This window comes from Brachionichthys hirsutus, chromosome 2, assembly GCF_040956055.1.
Source record: "Brachionichthys hirsutus isolate HB-005 chromosome 2, CSIRO-AGI_Bhir_v1, whole genome shotgun sequence".
NCBI classification, from domain to species: domain Eukaryota; kingdom Metazoa; phylum Chordata; class Actinopteri; order Lophiiformes; family Brachionichthyidae; genus Brachionichthys; species Brachionichthys hirsutus.
The window spans coordinates 8,279,926-8,298,423 of record NC_090898.1 but is presented as its reverse complement, the minus strand read 5'-3'; the positions used below and the strand labels follow the sequence as shown (position 1 = coordinate 8,298,423).

The following is an 18,498-nucleotide window of genomic DNA, read 5'->3' as shown; positions in this document are numbered from 1 at the left end:
TCGTGATTCTTCCCCCCCAGACTTCAAACTGTGAGCCAAACAGAATCAATCGATGGCAAAGCCTTGCAAACCTGTCAGCGCAGACACTTTGAGCCCTTCAAGACGGTTATCTCGTCACGGATTCGATCCCTGCGAAGATGGAGGCTGTATCGTCATGGTGACACGTCGCGATCTGGAGACTCCGCGCAGGCAGATCTATCCGTGAGTCGAGGCGTTTCAAATGGCGCGTTTCCCTGCGTGGGTCGAGTGCGCCGTCACTCCTGCGGGGATGTCTGCGCACCGACTGACCTCCTCCGGAGCGGCTGCGCTCTGGCTCTCTCCGGCGGCGCTCCGTGCGCGCACGCCAAGGGACCGTCCCCCAAAAACTTCAGCGTGAAGTGAAAGTAAAAGGTTCTCTCTCTCTGCCTTTCGCCTCCCTCGCAATTCGAATACTTCTTAGTAGTATTGAGCATGTTTCATATTCTTAGAGCTGATACAAGATAAAAACGCATATAAAAAATAATTGGCCTCGTCAGATCCATAACTTTGGAGATTCGTGCCTTTGCTATAAACAAATACTGAATATACATTACTATCAAAGTTTTATTCAATAACTCATTTACAGCACGCAGTTATTATATATACTTACTTGCACATTATATTTTGGGACCAGTATGGGCAAAGGTACTTCGAAATTGATCTATTTATCTTCATCATTATGAAAAAACTTTCCTTCATCGATTGAACATTGATATTTACTGACAATAGTTGAAAAAAAATTCCGATAATTCAAGTAGCTGCGCTGTCTCTCGATTTTCCTTCTATAATCAGGTTTGACATGTGAACATTGCTCGTCCCAAAAATAGACCAGGACTGTTTCCTCGTTTTGGAAACTCTTACTGGTACTCGGAAATACACGGTTTCCATTTCTCGGCTGCGGTATGACTGATACGATTTATGTCATTGAGAGGCGTTCAAATTCCCTCGTGGTTCACATATTTTTGAGATCAAGGGCTGCATTGATTAAGACGTAATTAACGCGAGTGTAACTGAATTCTTTAGAAGTTTTCCAGATACTTGACCTACATACTGAAGAGAATGTACAAAAAAATAACTAAAATGTATTGATGGTCAAATTTGTGGATGTTGGGAAATTTCTTATCATACACTTACAACAAAACCGTAATGTGGAATCATCAGATGAATAAAGAGGAAGCTGCTGAATGATATTTAATAACTCAAAGAATAACTGGAGAGAAAAAACACTTTATTAAAAAAAGTGCTTCTTGTCAAACAATCTGAAATGACCAGACCAAAGAAATAAAGTATTTTTACTTACATTTTAAATACAAAAAAATGTGTTTAAACTGAAAATGTACATGGGTTTATCTCATTCAACCAAAAACTCATGATTTAACACACCCCAGATGTGTTTAGTAAAACTGCAGAGATGTATTCACAGCATGTCGAAGTGCTACACTAGTTTTAAAAATTATTCCTTCGTTTTATATTTTTGTAGAGAATCAGACGGTTCGAATTCATCTTAACACTTTCAGCATTTTAGTTATTTTTTTCTTTACATTTGTTCATGACTTCCGCTTAAAATATCAACTTCAAACAAACTGGAATATGCACTTTGAACGTGCACAACAATTTAAGGTGAAAATAAACATCCAAAAACCCAAAATAAAACCTTAACTTGAGAAGCAAAACAAGAAAACTGTAAACTGCCAGCACATCTTATACATAAAACCCCCCCGCCACCAACGTTGATACTCGTGTTGTAACAACATGCACACTAGGAATCATCTGTGCTCTACAATATAAATCTCACATTCAACTACAAAAAAACAATGAGTGCAAAATCAACTTCACATGCAGATATTCAATTGAAGGGTTTATGAAGAGTCTTGAGAATTAGTTTCATATTGCACTTAAACTTGAGTACTGTTAATCCTTTTATGAGTCGATAAGATTGACATAAAAGTAAATGTTGGTGAACCAACGCTTCCTGTAGTGCACGGTTACGGCACGCGCCACTTACATAAGATAGAAATTCCCAAATGAAATCAATTTGACTTGCATAACAAAACAATCTGACAAGAGTTTGATACACTCATCCCCCCAATAAAATATACAAGCAAAGACAATGGAAACCACGGCTGCAGTAAAAAACATGACGCTAAAGTAAATCTAAAATCTGTACAAGTTTGAAGAATACAGCAGAGCAATAACTTTCTGCTGGTTTCAGATATTTGGCAACCGTAGAGAAACGGGCTCTTCAGTCAGGATAAGAAATGACTCCCTCCAATCGCTCCAAACAGAAACGACGTGATCCTGCTCCCAGGCCGCGTTTGCATCAACTGCTACATGAACGTTTTTCTCAAGTCGTCAAGCATAACTTTCAAATGGATCAGACATAGACCTGTTCGTCCGTGTAGGTGGAACACTGACAAGCAAAACATCAACTAGCCCAGATCACTCAAGCCAAATTATAACAAGTAGTCATGAATCACTTATATGTCACCGCACAACTGTTTCAAAACTCCAATCAGACGGGAAGTGCGCTGCAGAATATCTGTCAGCTGGCATGCGTTCCCACAGAGCCAGGTGTCTGGAAGATCATTTCTGGCGTTGCAGAATCACCTCCAGGCGAAACTGAAGCCGACTCACTCCGTCACGAAGCGAATAGCAGCAGACTCTCCAGCAGTTCAACCCCATCTGTGGTACGTATAGAGGCCAGCGAACAACAGGTTGGCAGTCAGGCTGGCTAATAAAAGACCCGGCCAGATGAGACGCCTCACAAAACCTGCAGACGTCACAGAGAAGGCAAATAAACGACCTCGTCGGCATCACTGTGCATCATTGATAATGGCACAAACAGGGTTCAAAGCGCGGGAGCACACATTTCAATACGTCTGACAGATAGTAGGCACGGCCTAACCTTTCGGAGGGCTGCTCTCCAGCCCCTGCGTGGTGGTGCCCACCAAGCACGTGGAAGACCCCGAAGAGCTGACGCGCTTCTCTTCCTCCTCGATCAAAGAGCCGTCCTTTAACAGAGAACTCACATCTGCAACAAGAGAGGCAGGCAGCTCAGGAAGCCATAAACAAAACTACGATGCTAAGGAATGTGAAATCTCTTCTCCTTTGAGAACGTTTAACTTCGCCATCTAGTGGCCGCTTCAATAATCGCACAGGGGTCAACTAAAACGGACTCGCTGCACTAACCATTCTGGCTGTGAGAAAAGCAGCCAGTGTAAATGCTGCAGTTCTGCTCCACGAGGCAGCGTGACGGAGACACGGGTGGGGACATGAGCGGCGTGGCTTCTTGCTCCGGTGAAAACAGGCAGAGTTTCCGGCCGCTGATGTTGAGGCGGGCGGGGCTGATGAGGGGCCGCCGGTGTCTGGCAGAGCCTGAACTGGATGCAACCGACCCTGCAACTGAAGGGGGTGGAGAGGGGCCTGGGGATGAAGGGCGGCTTGTGGATTTCAGTGAAAAATAGTCTGTGGGGGGGGGGCAAAAAAAAGCAGGAAAATGTAAAATGAAGAGTTGAACAAAATAAAGGCCTGCATTGACATGACACTACCTGAACGTTTTAATACCTGAAGGAGGAGAGTCTTTGTATTCTGAGGAAGGCCTGCTTCCACTGAACAGGTAACCAGAACCTGGACAAGTGATAAATACAATATATAAATCCGGTCAACTGATTGATTAATGGAACAGTTGCAACCCCTATTAAAATGTAACTTGTAACAAGAAACTATTTGTACTAATGTTACCTGTTTTGCTGAGGGGTGGGATGGTGCCGAGAGAGAGGACCCTGCTGAGTCGACCAGGCAGAGAGGAGGGGGACGCATTGCGCTCATGAGCGCCTTGTGTGCGTTTGAGGAACTTGGAAAGGTTGGGGGGCGGGGTGGGGATGAATGAGTCTGACATTTCAGGACAGAGCAAAGGGGGCTGGCTGCCGAGGGGCGGGGCCGCAGAACTACCTGAAAGGTATCTGCAACACAAGAGCAACGTGACACGACTGAACGTCCAGAGCCTGAAACAAAATCGTGGAAGAATCGTTACATAGAATTACTGCACAATGACATAAAAAACAATTTCTGGTTTAATATGCAAGTTTTCAGTGTGACATCTGATCCACAACTGGTAAATAGTTACCTTTCATTATTTATTTATATATATAGTGTTTGAAATTAAACCAGTGCGCAAACTGTCCATTGGAACTATTTAATAATGGCAGCTCAGATAAGGCCGTCCTCACAACTGTCGGGACAAAACCCAACAGCTGTGAGGACCCACAAGGCACAAAGACCAGCAACACAGACGCATGCCGTTTCTGTTCAGCAGCTATCAAAGCAACCTTTCAGCAGAAACAGTCCCGGCTAGAAACTTGCTAGCATTATGCAGCTTTCCTTTTTCAGTGGCTCTTTCAAAATAAAAACTCAGAAGAGCAAACACACAAGAAAACAAGATTGCGTGTTTATGTTGAAAACAAACAAGCAGGTGGTTCCTTTCATGAGTTGTTTATTACATTCCATGTACGACAAGCATTCCTACAAAAAGTCTTCAAACCGGAGCCTCGCATTAAAAACCAAAACGCATGCAATTCAGAACACCCAAAACAATAAATGTCCGCTCCTTCAAGCTGCAGGACACGTGGACAGAGCTGCACTTTTGAGGCTGTGTCAGAATTTTACAATAAAAACACACACGTGACCTGTAACATATTCAACAATCACATTTGGATACTATAGACTAGACTTCCTTAGTAACAGCGAGTGAATAACATGTCATTTTAAGCTAGAAGAGGTTTCACAGCTATCACTATTAAACACTGGACAAAGTTCATATTTCTGTAGCGATAATAAAGCTAACATGGGTTAAATGGTCGACACAAAGGAAGCCCGACCGACGGATTGGGTTGAGACAGGAATTCTTCCAAACCCACACAGGCTACAGGAAATACAGTACAAGATGCAGCTTACATGTGCAAACCAAGAAAAACTAAATATTGATAAGTGATCAAATACACAGCAAGGTCCAGACTAATAGTTCAAATACAGATCAAGCAAAATTCAAATCTGTTCAACAAATTTTCTCCAGTAAATTCGGCTACAGGGTCTCCTGGAGGAGAGTTTTATTTTAAATACAACCTTTGTAAAGACTATATGATGCAGTTTGTCACACAAAAGGTAAAGATGCTGGCAATTCTATCATTTACTATCAGTTACTATTGATTAACCTTAATGCACTATATAGCGTAGCCGTTATGTTTGCAGGATTGTTTTAGAGCCACATTTGGAACCACTATGGAATCATTATACGATTAAATAAATAAAATAGAAAGTTTATATTTTCCTCATAACCTACAAATGTCATCTTTAATTTAAAATTCATGATTTCAAGCAACTTACAACCTTCAGAACAGCACAACAAGCAATTTAAAATGTCCACACCAAATACAGTAAAACTACTTGTAAAAACTCCAAAGCCACTAGTTTGGAATATCATTTTACATTAACGGCAAACAATATGCGCCTTCAATAAATACATTCTATAAAAACAAACATTTTAGCAGTAAGTAATGCAATGTAAAGAGCATATAATGAGTACATCCAGTGTGTTAAATGCATTCATGTCAGACTTTCAATGAAAGAAAATGCAATATTACTACAGTTGACCAGGGGGGGGGGGCAGACGGGACAGCAACTATTCAGCTGTAAATGTTAAAGCAACATTTCAAATCTAAAAACACTGGAAATGTGTTTTCACATCAAACATCTCTATTAAAATGCAGGACAGATGGACTTAAGAATATTTGAGCTAAAAATGGTAGTAATAGGATTTAGTGTCGTGAAACAGACGATTAGATACCTCGAGAACAATGGGAACAATTACACACAGTGGGTGACTGGTGGAGTGTGATCTGCTACTATGGCAGGAGGGAGTAGTGCCATTAGTAGTACAAGTACCAGGAGGAAAACTCCCCTCAAGACCCAGATTCTGGTGCTCAGCAGTGCACTAACTTTCAACCTTATCAACCAAGGTTCATATTCAATAGGCGATTAGAACAGTTCAAAAGATTCATGTGTTCAAGCTCTGATACGGTGAAGACACAGAAAAGTAAAAGTCACATATAATGACCTGAAATAAATGTTACGATAGGCCATGCACCACTTTCATAATCATTACTACACGTAAATTTAGTGTTTATTCAATGTCCTTACAAATCCTCACCCGACATGCAGATCTTTACAACAAGAGCAGAAGTATAGAACGTTTAGCCCGCCAGATCAAATCACCTCAGGCAATTTGGACAGATGGTTCCCAACATCGTAACACAGGGTACAAGAACAGATGAGGGCCATGTGTTTAAAACAAAATAGCCTTAATAGTATATTTCATTTAAATGGCACAAAAAGAAAAATAATCATTGGTTATTTCAGGTTTGCCAATAATAAGGCATTTTAAAAATTGAGAGAAAGGGTTTAGATTATGGATTACTCCTAAATCATTATACAACTTCATTATATAAAGTAAAAGGCGTGTTTCGGGGATTACAGGCTTTGACTGAAGGTCTTACATTGTTTCACGCCAGAGGGGGAACAACCGAGGCATGAAATGAAAAACAACAGAACTGCAAAGCAAAATGCTTGAGCGGATAACTGGTGACGGCTTTTCCCAGACACTCGAACATGAATCAGTCCAACACTCAACAGGAAACACTAAAGCCAATAGATATACCGATCAAGATTTGCGCAACGTAATTCATGCAATAATGGGCCGCCAAGACAAAAGGGCAATGGCATTTACTTCACTCCAATCATAACCGCACATCAAACAAATCCCTCCTCTTCCCATTGATCAGCTGTCCTCAGCACTAATTCTGTTTTCAGTCAGACTGTAGCTATTTATATAAAATTGCTTCAGAGGAGTGATGAACACACTTTAGAAAATATCCTGGGTCAAGCTTTGATTTAATATTGTACAAAAGGAATGCAGGAGAAACAGATGTGATGCTCATATTATGGTATGGTGTGCAGAGATGTCAGAAATTTGTATTTAATGGAGCTGTAGTAAACAATTCTAAAATAAAAAGCAGCTACAATAGGTGTTAATAAACACATTAGTGCCTTCAAAACACAGTGAAGCACTCGGGTGCAAAGTTGGATGCAAAATGTGCACGCGTTGTGTACTTGAATATTAAAGTGTTAATAAACATTTGTGATGGTCACTTAATTCCTTTTTTGATAACATGCTTCTGGAAAGTTCAGAAAGTCTGACGTTGGAATAATTTCAACAATACTACTCGCACTCTGACCTTCGATATCTGGCTCTTCTTGGACCGAGTGATTTTCGAGTTGCCACGGCAGCAGCAAAGTTGACGAGGCAACAGAGGGAGATGGTGCAGAGCTTGGCTGTGTCGATCCAGTCCGGGGCGTCCGTCACGTAGTGCTCAACCAGGTGGAGGCAAAGGACGACAAACCACAAGACAGAGGCCACAGCGTCGATCCTCCTCAACCTGAAAATTCAGCAACGGTGAGTCCAGTTTGATTTGGCTCGAATTAATCTCGTCCAATATTGCTTTTCACGTGGAAACGTGAAAAAAAACTAAAACTGGTGAGTGGTTACCTCACACGTCCGGCTAAGAAGACACCAGTGAGACAAGTCAACAGACCCGCGGAGACTACAGCAAGCTGGTTGTCCCTTCCATGTTGCCACGCCAACGTGCTGTGCGCAAAGACCTCGTCTGGGATCATCTCCAGCAGGCCCTGCCATAGATGCATGACTCCACCGCTTTCATTGTTGAGGGTAGATTTGTTGGACGGTTTTGGATTTGACGGAATCACTCCAACACTTATTGTCTGAGAGCCACTGGGAGAAGTGAGCCGGTCTGGCAGTATAAAGAAAGATGTAGCAAGTAGGAAAGCGCATATCAAAAAGGCAAGGGCCCTTAAGAGGATGACAGTCATGGAAGAGGGCACAGAATTGGAGGTCTGTGAGAGAGAGAGAAAACATTTTCAATGTATATCCCATTATATTTACAACATGAACACTGATAAGCTATGAAAAGATATTTCTTATATGATAACAGCAGGGAACAAAGCACAGTAGACAGTTTCACTTCGTTCAAAAGATGGCATCATGGGAGCAAAACCCAATTAAACCAGTCACTGGTCTGACTGAAAATCCGAATCAAACGCATTCTAGCATTCCATGAAACTATAATAATAAAAGGTCAATAACAGGTCATTTGCCGTTACTAGAGCAGTGACAGTCGAGTGAGCACACTAGTGAAGGGAAAGAGGAAGAAGCATTAAAGTTAAACCACTAAATTTAAATAAGGAAACTGTTTTCTGGACGTTTCATATTGAAACATCACCACACCTTTGAATAAACCTACACAAGATGCAACATTTGCTGCAAGGTGTGGATTGTGTGTACATCCAGTCCACCATAACTCTGTGTGTGTGTTTCTACCAAGGCCTTCAACTCACAAAGCAGCAGAGAGTGATGGAGACAACAATGTAACCTGGTCATAAGTATTTTAAATATTCAAAGTCCTTATTAGTAATGGAAGGATGCGGTACATAACTGCCTGCAAGTTGACACCCAAACTGAGCACTTCAAATGAACTAAATATAAGTTTTAGTTCCACAGTGACAGCAATAATCTGACAGAAGTTTAATTTATATTACAGGCCACTCCTCGACATGGTCCATTTTTCACCAAAACATGAATTGTGTGACAAATGCATTTATTTATTTGGGATTTAATAATCTGATTTGCACTTTGACTGAAATGCAGAAGCTTTTTATACAGAAACAACGGTATCGAGCTGTGTTACGTGTCAAATAATTACGTTTTAACTTCACACACTTCACTTATTATATGGCTGCAGTTTAATTTGCACCGACCTTTACAAAGGCCTTGTCGGATTCTCTGCTGCGTCGAAGCTGATGGTTTAGGAGCTCCATTCGAAGCTGTCGGTTTTGATACTTTATGTAGCACTCCACCGCGGTCTGACACGGCCTGCATAACTTATAGGTCTGCTCCACGTGGTGTTTGTAGGCTTCAATTTCTTTATCAAAATTGTCCTGCAAAAAAAGAAACCTGCCTTTAAGGTCATCAGTCAAGGAAACAGTATAGCTTGCTAGCAGAATGAAAGAGAACTGGGTACATACATCATCCCTCGCAATAAATGAGGCCAACTGTTTGATCTTTACAGTCTGGTTGTTATTGCATTTCCTGCACAACAGCATCTGACAATTGACCCACTGCAGTGTCTTTGGTGCCTCGGATAAAGTAAGGCCACCAGATACTCCATGGTTTAAATGCTCCATATACTGAGCCGGGATAGGTTTGTTGTAATCTCCATTCTGAAGACAAGACAGATCAACCATAAGAACAACATACATATCATACAGTACTAAAAAAAAAAAAACAAGCTCAAGTTCACTGAACGGCAAAAAAGAGAGAAGAACTAGACTCAAGCACTTTTGGAAGCTTACCTCCTGAAAACCATTGTACTGATCACAGTTGGGACAGTCCCAGCAGTTTCTGTTCCCATAAGGAACCACAGTGTTCTCACTGCAGAACCAGCAGTTTACCTTTGCATGGGAAGGCTTTCTTCTGTGAATGAAAGGGAATCTTTACAAGACGCAAAAGGAAAACACTGAGATTTGAAGTCCTTGGGCAAAACTTTGGGGTTATTTAGATATGGGATATGAGCACTAAACAATTTAGATACGCGCGCAGACAGCAGACAAAACAAACACAAACGTGTATTCATACAGCAACAATACTCATTCACAATAACGAAACTATTTAGCATCGCGTTAGTTAGCACCACGGCTAGCTAGCTAACAGCAGGACTAGCGTCAATAAATAAAATGACTTTGAATAAATAAACCGCACTTAAGAATTACGACACATATGAATGTCATAATTCCGAAACACCACATGGAAATATTAAAGAGTTTGCCAACATGCGGAACGCCGAACTAGCTTTAGCTAAAAACATGGAGTTACCTGGTAGCACATTTGTATATTAGCGCCCCACCGGCGACTAACGCCGTTGCTCCCACTCCTCTGTATATTAAAGCGGGATACCCCGATACGAGCTGGTTGAACATCTCCATTTCCACAGAATCTAGCAGCAAATGCGCAAAAAACCCCAAAACAAACAGGCAAATTTAGCTAATATTATGAATGTAAGTCATGACACGACCAGAAAGCCGCACGCGGGTAAATGTGCTCCTTTTGTTTACGCCCATGTGCCGGAAACGGAAGTGACGTTGGAGTTAGGACGCATTCCAATCTTTATTCATAATTATGAAATACAAACTCATAATTTTGACTTACTATCTCATAAATATGAGATAGCAAAATATAATATAAACTAAAACTATTTGATCTGTAACTGTTTCTGTTGTTATTCACCTACCTGCCAAATAAAAGCTGTCAAACACAGAACAAATGATCAATCATCATTTTAACTTCTCACTCAAACACATAAGGACAATTAACCACTATTCATCTTTATCAATTGTATAAATGAATTATATAACGTGGACAATCATGAACCATATTTTAATCTCATCACATTAATGTATTATTACTTTAAGAAATATCCATCTATTTATCACACTCAATATCATAACCATGACAAAAGCATTGTCGTCTTACTGCAAGAAGGTACTGGGTTCGAATCCTAGGAGTGCATGCTGCAGGCAGCTGCTCTCACCCAGCTGATCACCTGATCAGTGAAGAGTTTCTCTCCTATGCACTGCTCCGCTCAGCCTTCTGGAGGCATCATTAGCTTGGGATAACTGATTTATTGTGAGATCTTTGACTACAGACCCGACAGTTAGTGAATAAAATAAAAATTAATGACAGCAGTTGTTGTAAAAATACAATTTTATTTGAACAAATATGATGTATTTTACATCATGTAAACATTCAGAATCGAATAAGAAAACGTATCCGTATAAGCATCTTTTGCATGTAGCAGCTCGGGGAAAAGACAAGAGAGAATAAAAAATAAATAACAGAAATACAAAAGCACAAGCTTATCAAAAATAATACAATAAGTAATTGTAGAAAATATTTTAAAAAAAACACCAAGAAAAATAAGATGATTTGGTTTCAATATAATTGTCCAACAAATGAGGCAAAAAAAATAATCTTCACACTTCAATCCGCTTGTCTTCATGTAAGTTCGCATTTCATCGGTCCGGTTTCTCAAGCAAAACGCTTCAAATAATGCTTATAATAATAAGATACAGCAATATGCATTTTACACAGTAATCTATCAAATAAAACCAACAACAAGAACCATTATTGTTCTTTCAGGAACTATATAACTTGTAAAACAAAAAAACAGTCGAACTGAAATGGTTAAACAGACGAACATTGAGTCCGAGAACTGGTTCCAAAGGTCAAGAGTATATCCTTTAAAACGCTTACTGGTCAAACGAGTGACCGAGCAGCGCAGTAGATGCGTAAAAGGAGCCCAGCTGCGCGTAGCTGCAGCCCAGAGACGCGGCGCCTCCCTCGGCGCTCATGGGCTGCGTCCCCCCGCCGTAGGGACACCCGTCGTGGGCGTGGGAGACGACCACTGGCGCCTGGCGGTGGTAGACGCCGTAGGCAGGGTGGTGGAAGCGAGGCGGGGCGTAGTAGGAGCTCACCGGGCCGCTGGGGGTCACTGCTGGGTATGCTGCTGGGTATCCACCCCCCGGGGACGAGCCGGGCTGGCCCGCTGCTCCCCAGGGGTTCACGCACGGCTGCGGGAACAGCGGCTCGGGATGCTCTCTGCGCGGCCTCCTCACCCTCCTCCGCCGCCGGTAGTTCCCCTTGTCGAACATGTCCTCGAACGCCGGGTCGAGCGTCCAGTAGTTGCCCTTCTTGTCCCCGCCGTCCTGCCGGGGCACCTTGACGAAGCACTCGTTGAGCGACAGGTTGTGCCTGATGCTGTTCTGCCAGCCTTTCTGGTTCTTCTCGTAGTACGGGAACTTGGAGACGATGTAGCGGTATATTCCTCTCAGGGCGAGCCTCTTGTCGTGGCTCTCTTTGATGGCCATGGCGATGAGAGCCACGTAGGAGTAGGGCGGCTTCCCCCCCGGGGGGTCGGGCTCCGCGGGCTCCGCGGGCGGGGAGTTGGAGCTGATGCCCCGGAGCTGCAGCCCCTGCTCGCCGCTGCGGGTCTTCGCTTCTGCGTCCATGCGGGCTCCAGGTGGATCTGCGTGCTTGTCCTGCTGGGACAGTGAAAGACAGTCTGCCGCAGAGTCGGGGCAGACTTGACTTTGTCCCGCAGGTGCGCGCACACTCCACCCACAGGTGCAAAGAGCCTTCTTTCATCTGCTCGGTTTTCCCACGCAGTTAAATCCACTCTCCGTGAGTGTAATGAAGTTGAATCAGGGGTCACACGACTGTGTTTCAGAGATAGCTGTAATATTCCTCTTTGAGGCGGCCGATCAAAGTCAAAAGTTCCCCCCCCCCACAATACATCGTGTTTAATGTTCAGGTGCGTCCACGGCGTTTGATTCTTATACAAATCATTTATTATTATTGGTGGTGGTGATGGTCTGTGTAGCAGATGCAGAACGTGGAACGCAACGCAGAGGGAATCAAACACAGACGGGTTACATCTGCGTTTTGTTGTGCGTATATGCGCGATTATTTCACCCTTAGAAATTAGATTCCACTTTAAGCATTGAAAAAGTGACGCTTGTTTTGTTTACACGAAAATAAAAACCGTTTTAATCGTCAGCGACCACACAATCCTTAAAAATGTTTTTTTTCTGTGTTGATAACAAACCCAACAAGTTATTCCGTGTATTTTTGTGCATTTCTTTATACCAATCACTTTTTAAATAAATCACTCACTCATATTTTACTTTGACTTGCATGGCTTAATATTTAAGAAACTTAAACAAAGTATTCGACACAGGAGTAACAGTATTTTAAAGCACTCAATCCATGCAGGCACTTGGAAAAAACCCACCCCAAATACCTCAAATTATTTCTACCCCTGTGCTCTGTGTGTGTGTGTGTGTGTGTTTTTTTAAATAGTTTATTACACTGATGGGGAGGGATTTCCTGGGAGGGGATTTGCAGATTGCCTGTAGTATATCCAGCCATCCTTAAGGTTTGCAGGTACCAGAACCCACATGCAGCGGGGAATGAACAGAACAGCAGACCTGCTGTGGCCAGATAACGATCACCTGTGCTCACCAGACAGTCTGTCTCCCACGAGCTGATAGGGAAAGACAGCTTTGGCAAAAGATAGAGGACATATCATGTGGCTCTTTGTAATCGCTGCGTTGTTATCAGTTGGAGTTAGGTAGGCGTATATATATTTTATAAAGAAATTGCAATTGCATCACATTTTAATACAAATTATTTGATTGTAAATCTCATAGTGTCCAACATAACAGGACCCTTCTAATATCACATTACAGAGAAATGTGTATTAAATGTGTCATAAGATTTAAATATTTCACCCCATCTTCCATAAATGTAATTACATTTATACACCATCAACTTATATAAATATATATATATATAAAACACTACTATGTTTTTAAAAAATGGGTGAAAACACATCAATGGCACATTTTTATGTAATAACAACGACTTAAGTTTAGGCATGATGAATAAATTAAGGATTCTGTATGCTAAATAATGTCAGTGTAAGAACATTTCAGACAATCCTGAACTTCAAATCTAAATAAATGACAATGTGCAGCCTGACTTGTGAATGTAAATCAACTCGAAATCAGTCAGTCACCGGATTTATCGTCTCCGTGTTCAGGACTTCATAGAGAATCCAATCTTCTTGGCCTGCAGGGACGGTCAAGGAGTTGCTTTCTCTGGGCTCAACGATCCACTTTCACTGGGGGGTAATGAGAATGGGCTCATTCATTCTATCTGCCCTCATGAACTCCCATCTTTTATTTCTCTTTAATAACTAATGAAAATGCTAAATAAACCCTCTGTCTCTTCCTCACAGAGAAAGGTAGATTTATCTCTTGTCATATGAAGAAAGTGGGGTGCCTGTGTGTGTGCATTAATATATATATATCCTAATTTATTTGAGAACATTCATTTATCATGTCTCCTGGTAGATACAGAAAGTATAACTTGGTACATTTATTTAAATACTGAAATATTTAGTACAATTTCTTTGTTCCACTAAGATGCATAAATAAAAAATATTTAACTAGTGTCTCCATATTTAGGCCCGAGCGCCTATTCTAGGCGTAAGGGGCTATTGCTTTTGCAACGCAGAAGACGACAAGTTGACGAGCGCAGCTCGTCAACTCTCGACAAAGTTGACGAGCGCAGCTCGTCAACCCTCGACAAAGTTGACGAGCGCAGCTCGTCAACCCTCGGCATCCAACACACTCACGCACACACACACCGACACTCAACAGCACACACACACACACACTGACACTCAACAACACACACGCACACACACAGACATCGACAAACACAGTTGACGAGCGCAGCGAGTCAACTGTGTTTGTAACTGTCTTCCGATGGTTGACGAGCGCAGCGAGTCAACCATCGGGCGACCAACACACCCACGCCCACACCCACGACACTCAACAGCACACACACACACACCCCGACACTCAACAACACACACGCACACACACAGACATCGACAAACACAGTTGACGAGCGCAGCGAGTCAACTGTGTTTGTAACTGTCTTCCGATGGTTGACGAGCGCAGCGAGTCAACCATCGGGCGACCAACACACCCACGCCCACACCCACGACACTCAACAGCACACACACACACACCCCGACACTAAACAACACAGACACACAGACACACACACACACACACAAACACGAGTTGACGAGCGAAGCTCGTCAACTCGTGTTTGTGTGCCCCCACAGACGCGTAGCCCTCGTCGAGACCATTCCAAAAACGTATTTTGTGTAGAAATCGCATACTCAGAAAAAAAGTTATATTGTTTTTGCAAAAATTCTTTATTCTTTTTCTTTTTAGGCCCGAGCGCCTATTCTAGGCGTAAGGGGCTATTGCTTTTGCAACGCAGAAGACGACAAGTTGACGAGCGCAGCTCGTCAACTCTCGACAAAGTTGACGAGCGCAGCTCGTCAACCCTCGACAAAGTTGACGAGCGCAGCTCGTCAACCCTCGGCATCCAACACACTCACACACACACACACCGACACTCAACAGCACACACACACACACACCGACACTCAACAACACACACGCACACACACAGACATCGACAAACACAGTTGACGAGCGCAGCGAGTCAACTGTGTTTGTAACTGTCTTCCGATGGTTGACGAGCGCAGCGAGTCAACCATCGGGCGACCAACACACCCACGCCCACACCCACGACACTCAACAGCACACACACACACACCCCGACACTAAACAACACAGACACACAGACGCACGGACACACACACAAACACGAGTTGACGAGCGAAGCTCGTCAACTCGTGTTTGTGTGCCCCCACAGACGCGTAGCCCTCGTCGAGACCATTCCAAAAACGTATTTTGTGTAGAAATCGCACACTCAGAAAAAAAGTTATATTGTTTTTGCAAAAATTCTTTATTCTTTTTTCTTTTTAGGCCCGAGCGCCTATACTAGGCGTAAGGGGCTATTGCTTTTGCAACGCAGAAGACGACAAGTTGACGAGCGCAGCTCGTCAACTCTCGACAAAGTTGACGAGCGCAGCTCGTCAACCCTCGACAAAGTTGACGAGCGCAGCTCGTCAACCCTCGGCATCCAACACACTCACGCACACACACACCGACACTCAACAGCACACACACACACACACCGACACTCAACAACACACACGCACACACACAGAATCGACAAACACAGTTGACGAGCGCAGCGAGTCAACTGTGTTTGTAACTGTCTTCCGATGGTTGACGAGCGCAGCGAGTCAACCATCGGGCGACCAACACACCCACGCCCACACCCACGACACTCAACAGCACACACACACACACACCGACACTAAACAACACAAATGCACACACACAGAGATCCACAAACACGAGTTGACGAGCGCAGCGAGTCAACTCGTGTTTGTAACTGTCTTCCGATGGTTGACGAGCGCAGCGAGTCAACCATCGGGCGACCAACACACCCACGCCCACACCCACGACACTCAACAGCACACACACACACACCCCGACACTAAACAACACAGACACACAGACACACACACACACACACAAACACGAGTTGACGAGCGAAGCTCGTCAACTCGTGTTTGTGTGCCCCCACAGACGCGTAGCCCTCGTCGAGACCATTCCGAAAATGTATTTTGTGTAGAAATCGCACACTCAGAAAAAAAGTTATATTGTTTTTGCAAAAATTCTTTATTCTTCTTTATTAGGCCCGAGCGCCTATCCTAGGCGTAAGGGGCTATTGCTTTTGCAACGCAGAAGACAAGTTGACGAGCGTAGCGAGTCAACCCTCGACAAAGTTGACGAGCGCAGCTCGTCAACCCTCGGCATCCAACTTTGCCATGCTGTTGAGGACGACCAACACACTCACGCACACACACACCGACACTCAACAGCACACACACACACACACCGACACTAAACAACACAAATGCACACACACAGAGATCCACAAACACGAGTTGACGAGCGCAGCGAGTCAACTCGTGTTTGTAACTGTCTTCCGATGGTTGACGAGCGCAGCGAGTCAACCATCGGGCGACCAACACACCCACGCCCACACCCACGACACTCAACAGCACACACACACACACCCCGACACTAAACAACACAGACACACAGACACACACACACACACACACACACAAACACGAGTTGACGAGCGAAGCTCGTCAACTCGTGTTTGTGTGCCCCCACAGACGCGTAGCCCTCGTCGAGACCATTCCGAAAATGTATTTTGTGTAGAAATCGCACACTCAGAAAAAAAGTTATATTGTTTTTGCAAAAATTCTTTATTCTTCTTTATTCTTTATTTTTCTTCTTTGTTCTGCTGTTTAAACGGCAATTTGACCCCCTGAACATGCTCGAAAACTCACCAAACTTTGAACCAAGCTCAGAACCGGCGAAAAATTAATTATTTTATGTGTTTTAAAATTGGGCATGAAAAAGTGGCGCGCTAGCGCCACCTACAAAAATCACAATGCATTGTGCCTATGGGGGGTCCGACGCCAACTTTGTCGGACAGCCACGAAATTCGGTACACACATGCGTCAAGTCAGGGCAAAAAAAAAAAAAAATTATGGCCACGCCCCCAAACACACAGGAAGGCGGCCATATTGGATTGAATTTTAAAAACTGCTGAGTCAGCGTTTGCACACACACACACTCCAATCCAAACCAAATTTTAAACACTTATTGACCCTTCCTACCTGGACATTTTAAAAGTGAAACTTTGACAATCGGCCTTACAGCGCCCCCTAGAGAACGATAACAAAAATTGAATGGGAATTAAAAAAATACTTTGCCAGAAATGATTGAAACTTACCAGAAAAGTCCCTCATGTGGTCCCGATCAAAAAACACAGCCGTAACCATGTTGTTGTTTTTACGGTGTTGCCGTGGCGATGGCAACCCCGCCTATGGTGAGGGGTCCGACGCCAACTTTGTCGGACAGCCACGAAATTCGGTACAGACATGCGTCATGTCAGGGCAAAAAAAAAATGTATTGTGGCCACGCCCCCAGACACACAGGAAGGCGGCCATATTGGATTGAAACTCCTGACGGCAGATGGCCATATAATCCAAATAACGATTTGACTAAACTGTGAGCTACTCATGCAGCTCAAATCTAAACACTTGCGAAGCACTCAGGACAAAAGCGGCGCGCGTCGGCGGGTCAGCTCAACGGCCTGTCGGCCGGCGAGGGCCTACAACGCCGCTTGCGGCTTTAATTCTTTATTCTTTATTCTTTAATCTTCTTTATTCTTCTTTGTTCTGCTGTTTAAACGGCAATTTGACCCCCTGAACATGCTCGAAAACTCACCAAACTTTGAACCAAGCTCAGAACCGGCGAAAAATTAATTATTTTATGTGTTTTAAAATTGGGCATGAAAAAGTGGCGCGCTAGCGCCACCTACAAAAATCACAATGCATTGTGCCTATGGGGGGTCCGACGCCAACTTTGTCGGACAGCCACGAAATTCGGTACACACATGCGTCAAGTCAGGGCAAAAAAAAAAAAAAATTAAGGCCACGCCCCCAGACACACAGGAAGGCGGCCATATTGGATTGAATTTTAAAAACTGCTGAGTCAGCGTTTGCACACACACACACTCCAATCCAAACCAAATTTTAAACACTAATTGACCCTTCCTACCTGGACACTTTAAAAGGGAAACTTTGACAATCAGCCTTACAGCGCCCCCTAGAGAACGATAACAAAAATTGAAAGGGAATTAAAAAAATACTTTGCCAGAAATGATTGAAACTTACCAGAAAAGTCCCTAATGTTGTCCCGATCAAAAAACACAAT

At 43.3% G+C, this 18,498-nt stretch overlaps 2 protein-coding genes across 2 annotated transcripts; both read right to left on the bottom strand.

The window, feature by feature from the left end:
- Window positions 1-2,690: 2,690 nt before the first annotated feature.
- tmem201 (transmembrane protein 201) lies at window positions 2,691-10,128 on the bottom strand. Its single transcript, XM_068751837.1, has 11 exons — window positions 10,019-10,128; window positions 9,499-9,619; window positions 9,172-9,366; window positions 8,905-9,084; window positions 7,619-7,983; window positions 7,308-7,508; window positions 3,760-3,980; window positions 3,583-3,645; window positions 3,208-3,483; window positions 2,924-3,049; window positions 2,691-2,788 (listed from the first exon to the last, which is right to left on the bottom strand). Exons 1-11 carry the CDS (start codon window positions 10,126-10,128, stop codon window positions 2,691-2,693), a joined length of 1,956 nt encoding a protein of 651 aa, XP_068607938.1.
- A 1,323-nt stretch (window positions 10,129-11,451) lies between these two features.
- On the bottom strand, window positions 11,452-12,210 carry foxl2l (forkhead box L2-like). Its single transcript, XM_068752517.1, has one exon. It carries the CDS (start codon window positions 12,208-12,210, stop codon window positions 11,452-11,454), a length of 759 nt encoding a protein of 252 aa, XP_068608618.1.
- Window positions 12,211-18,498: the final 6,288 nt, after the last annotated feature.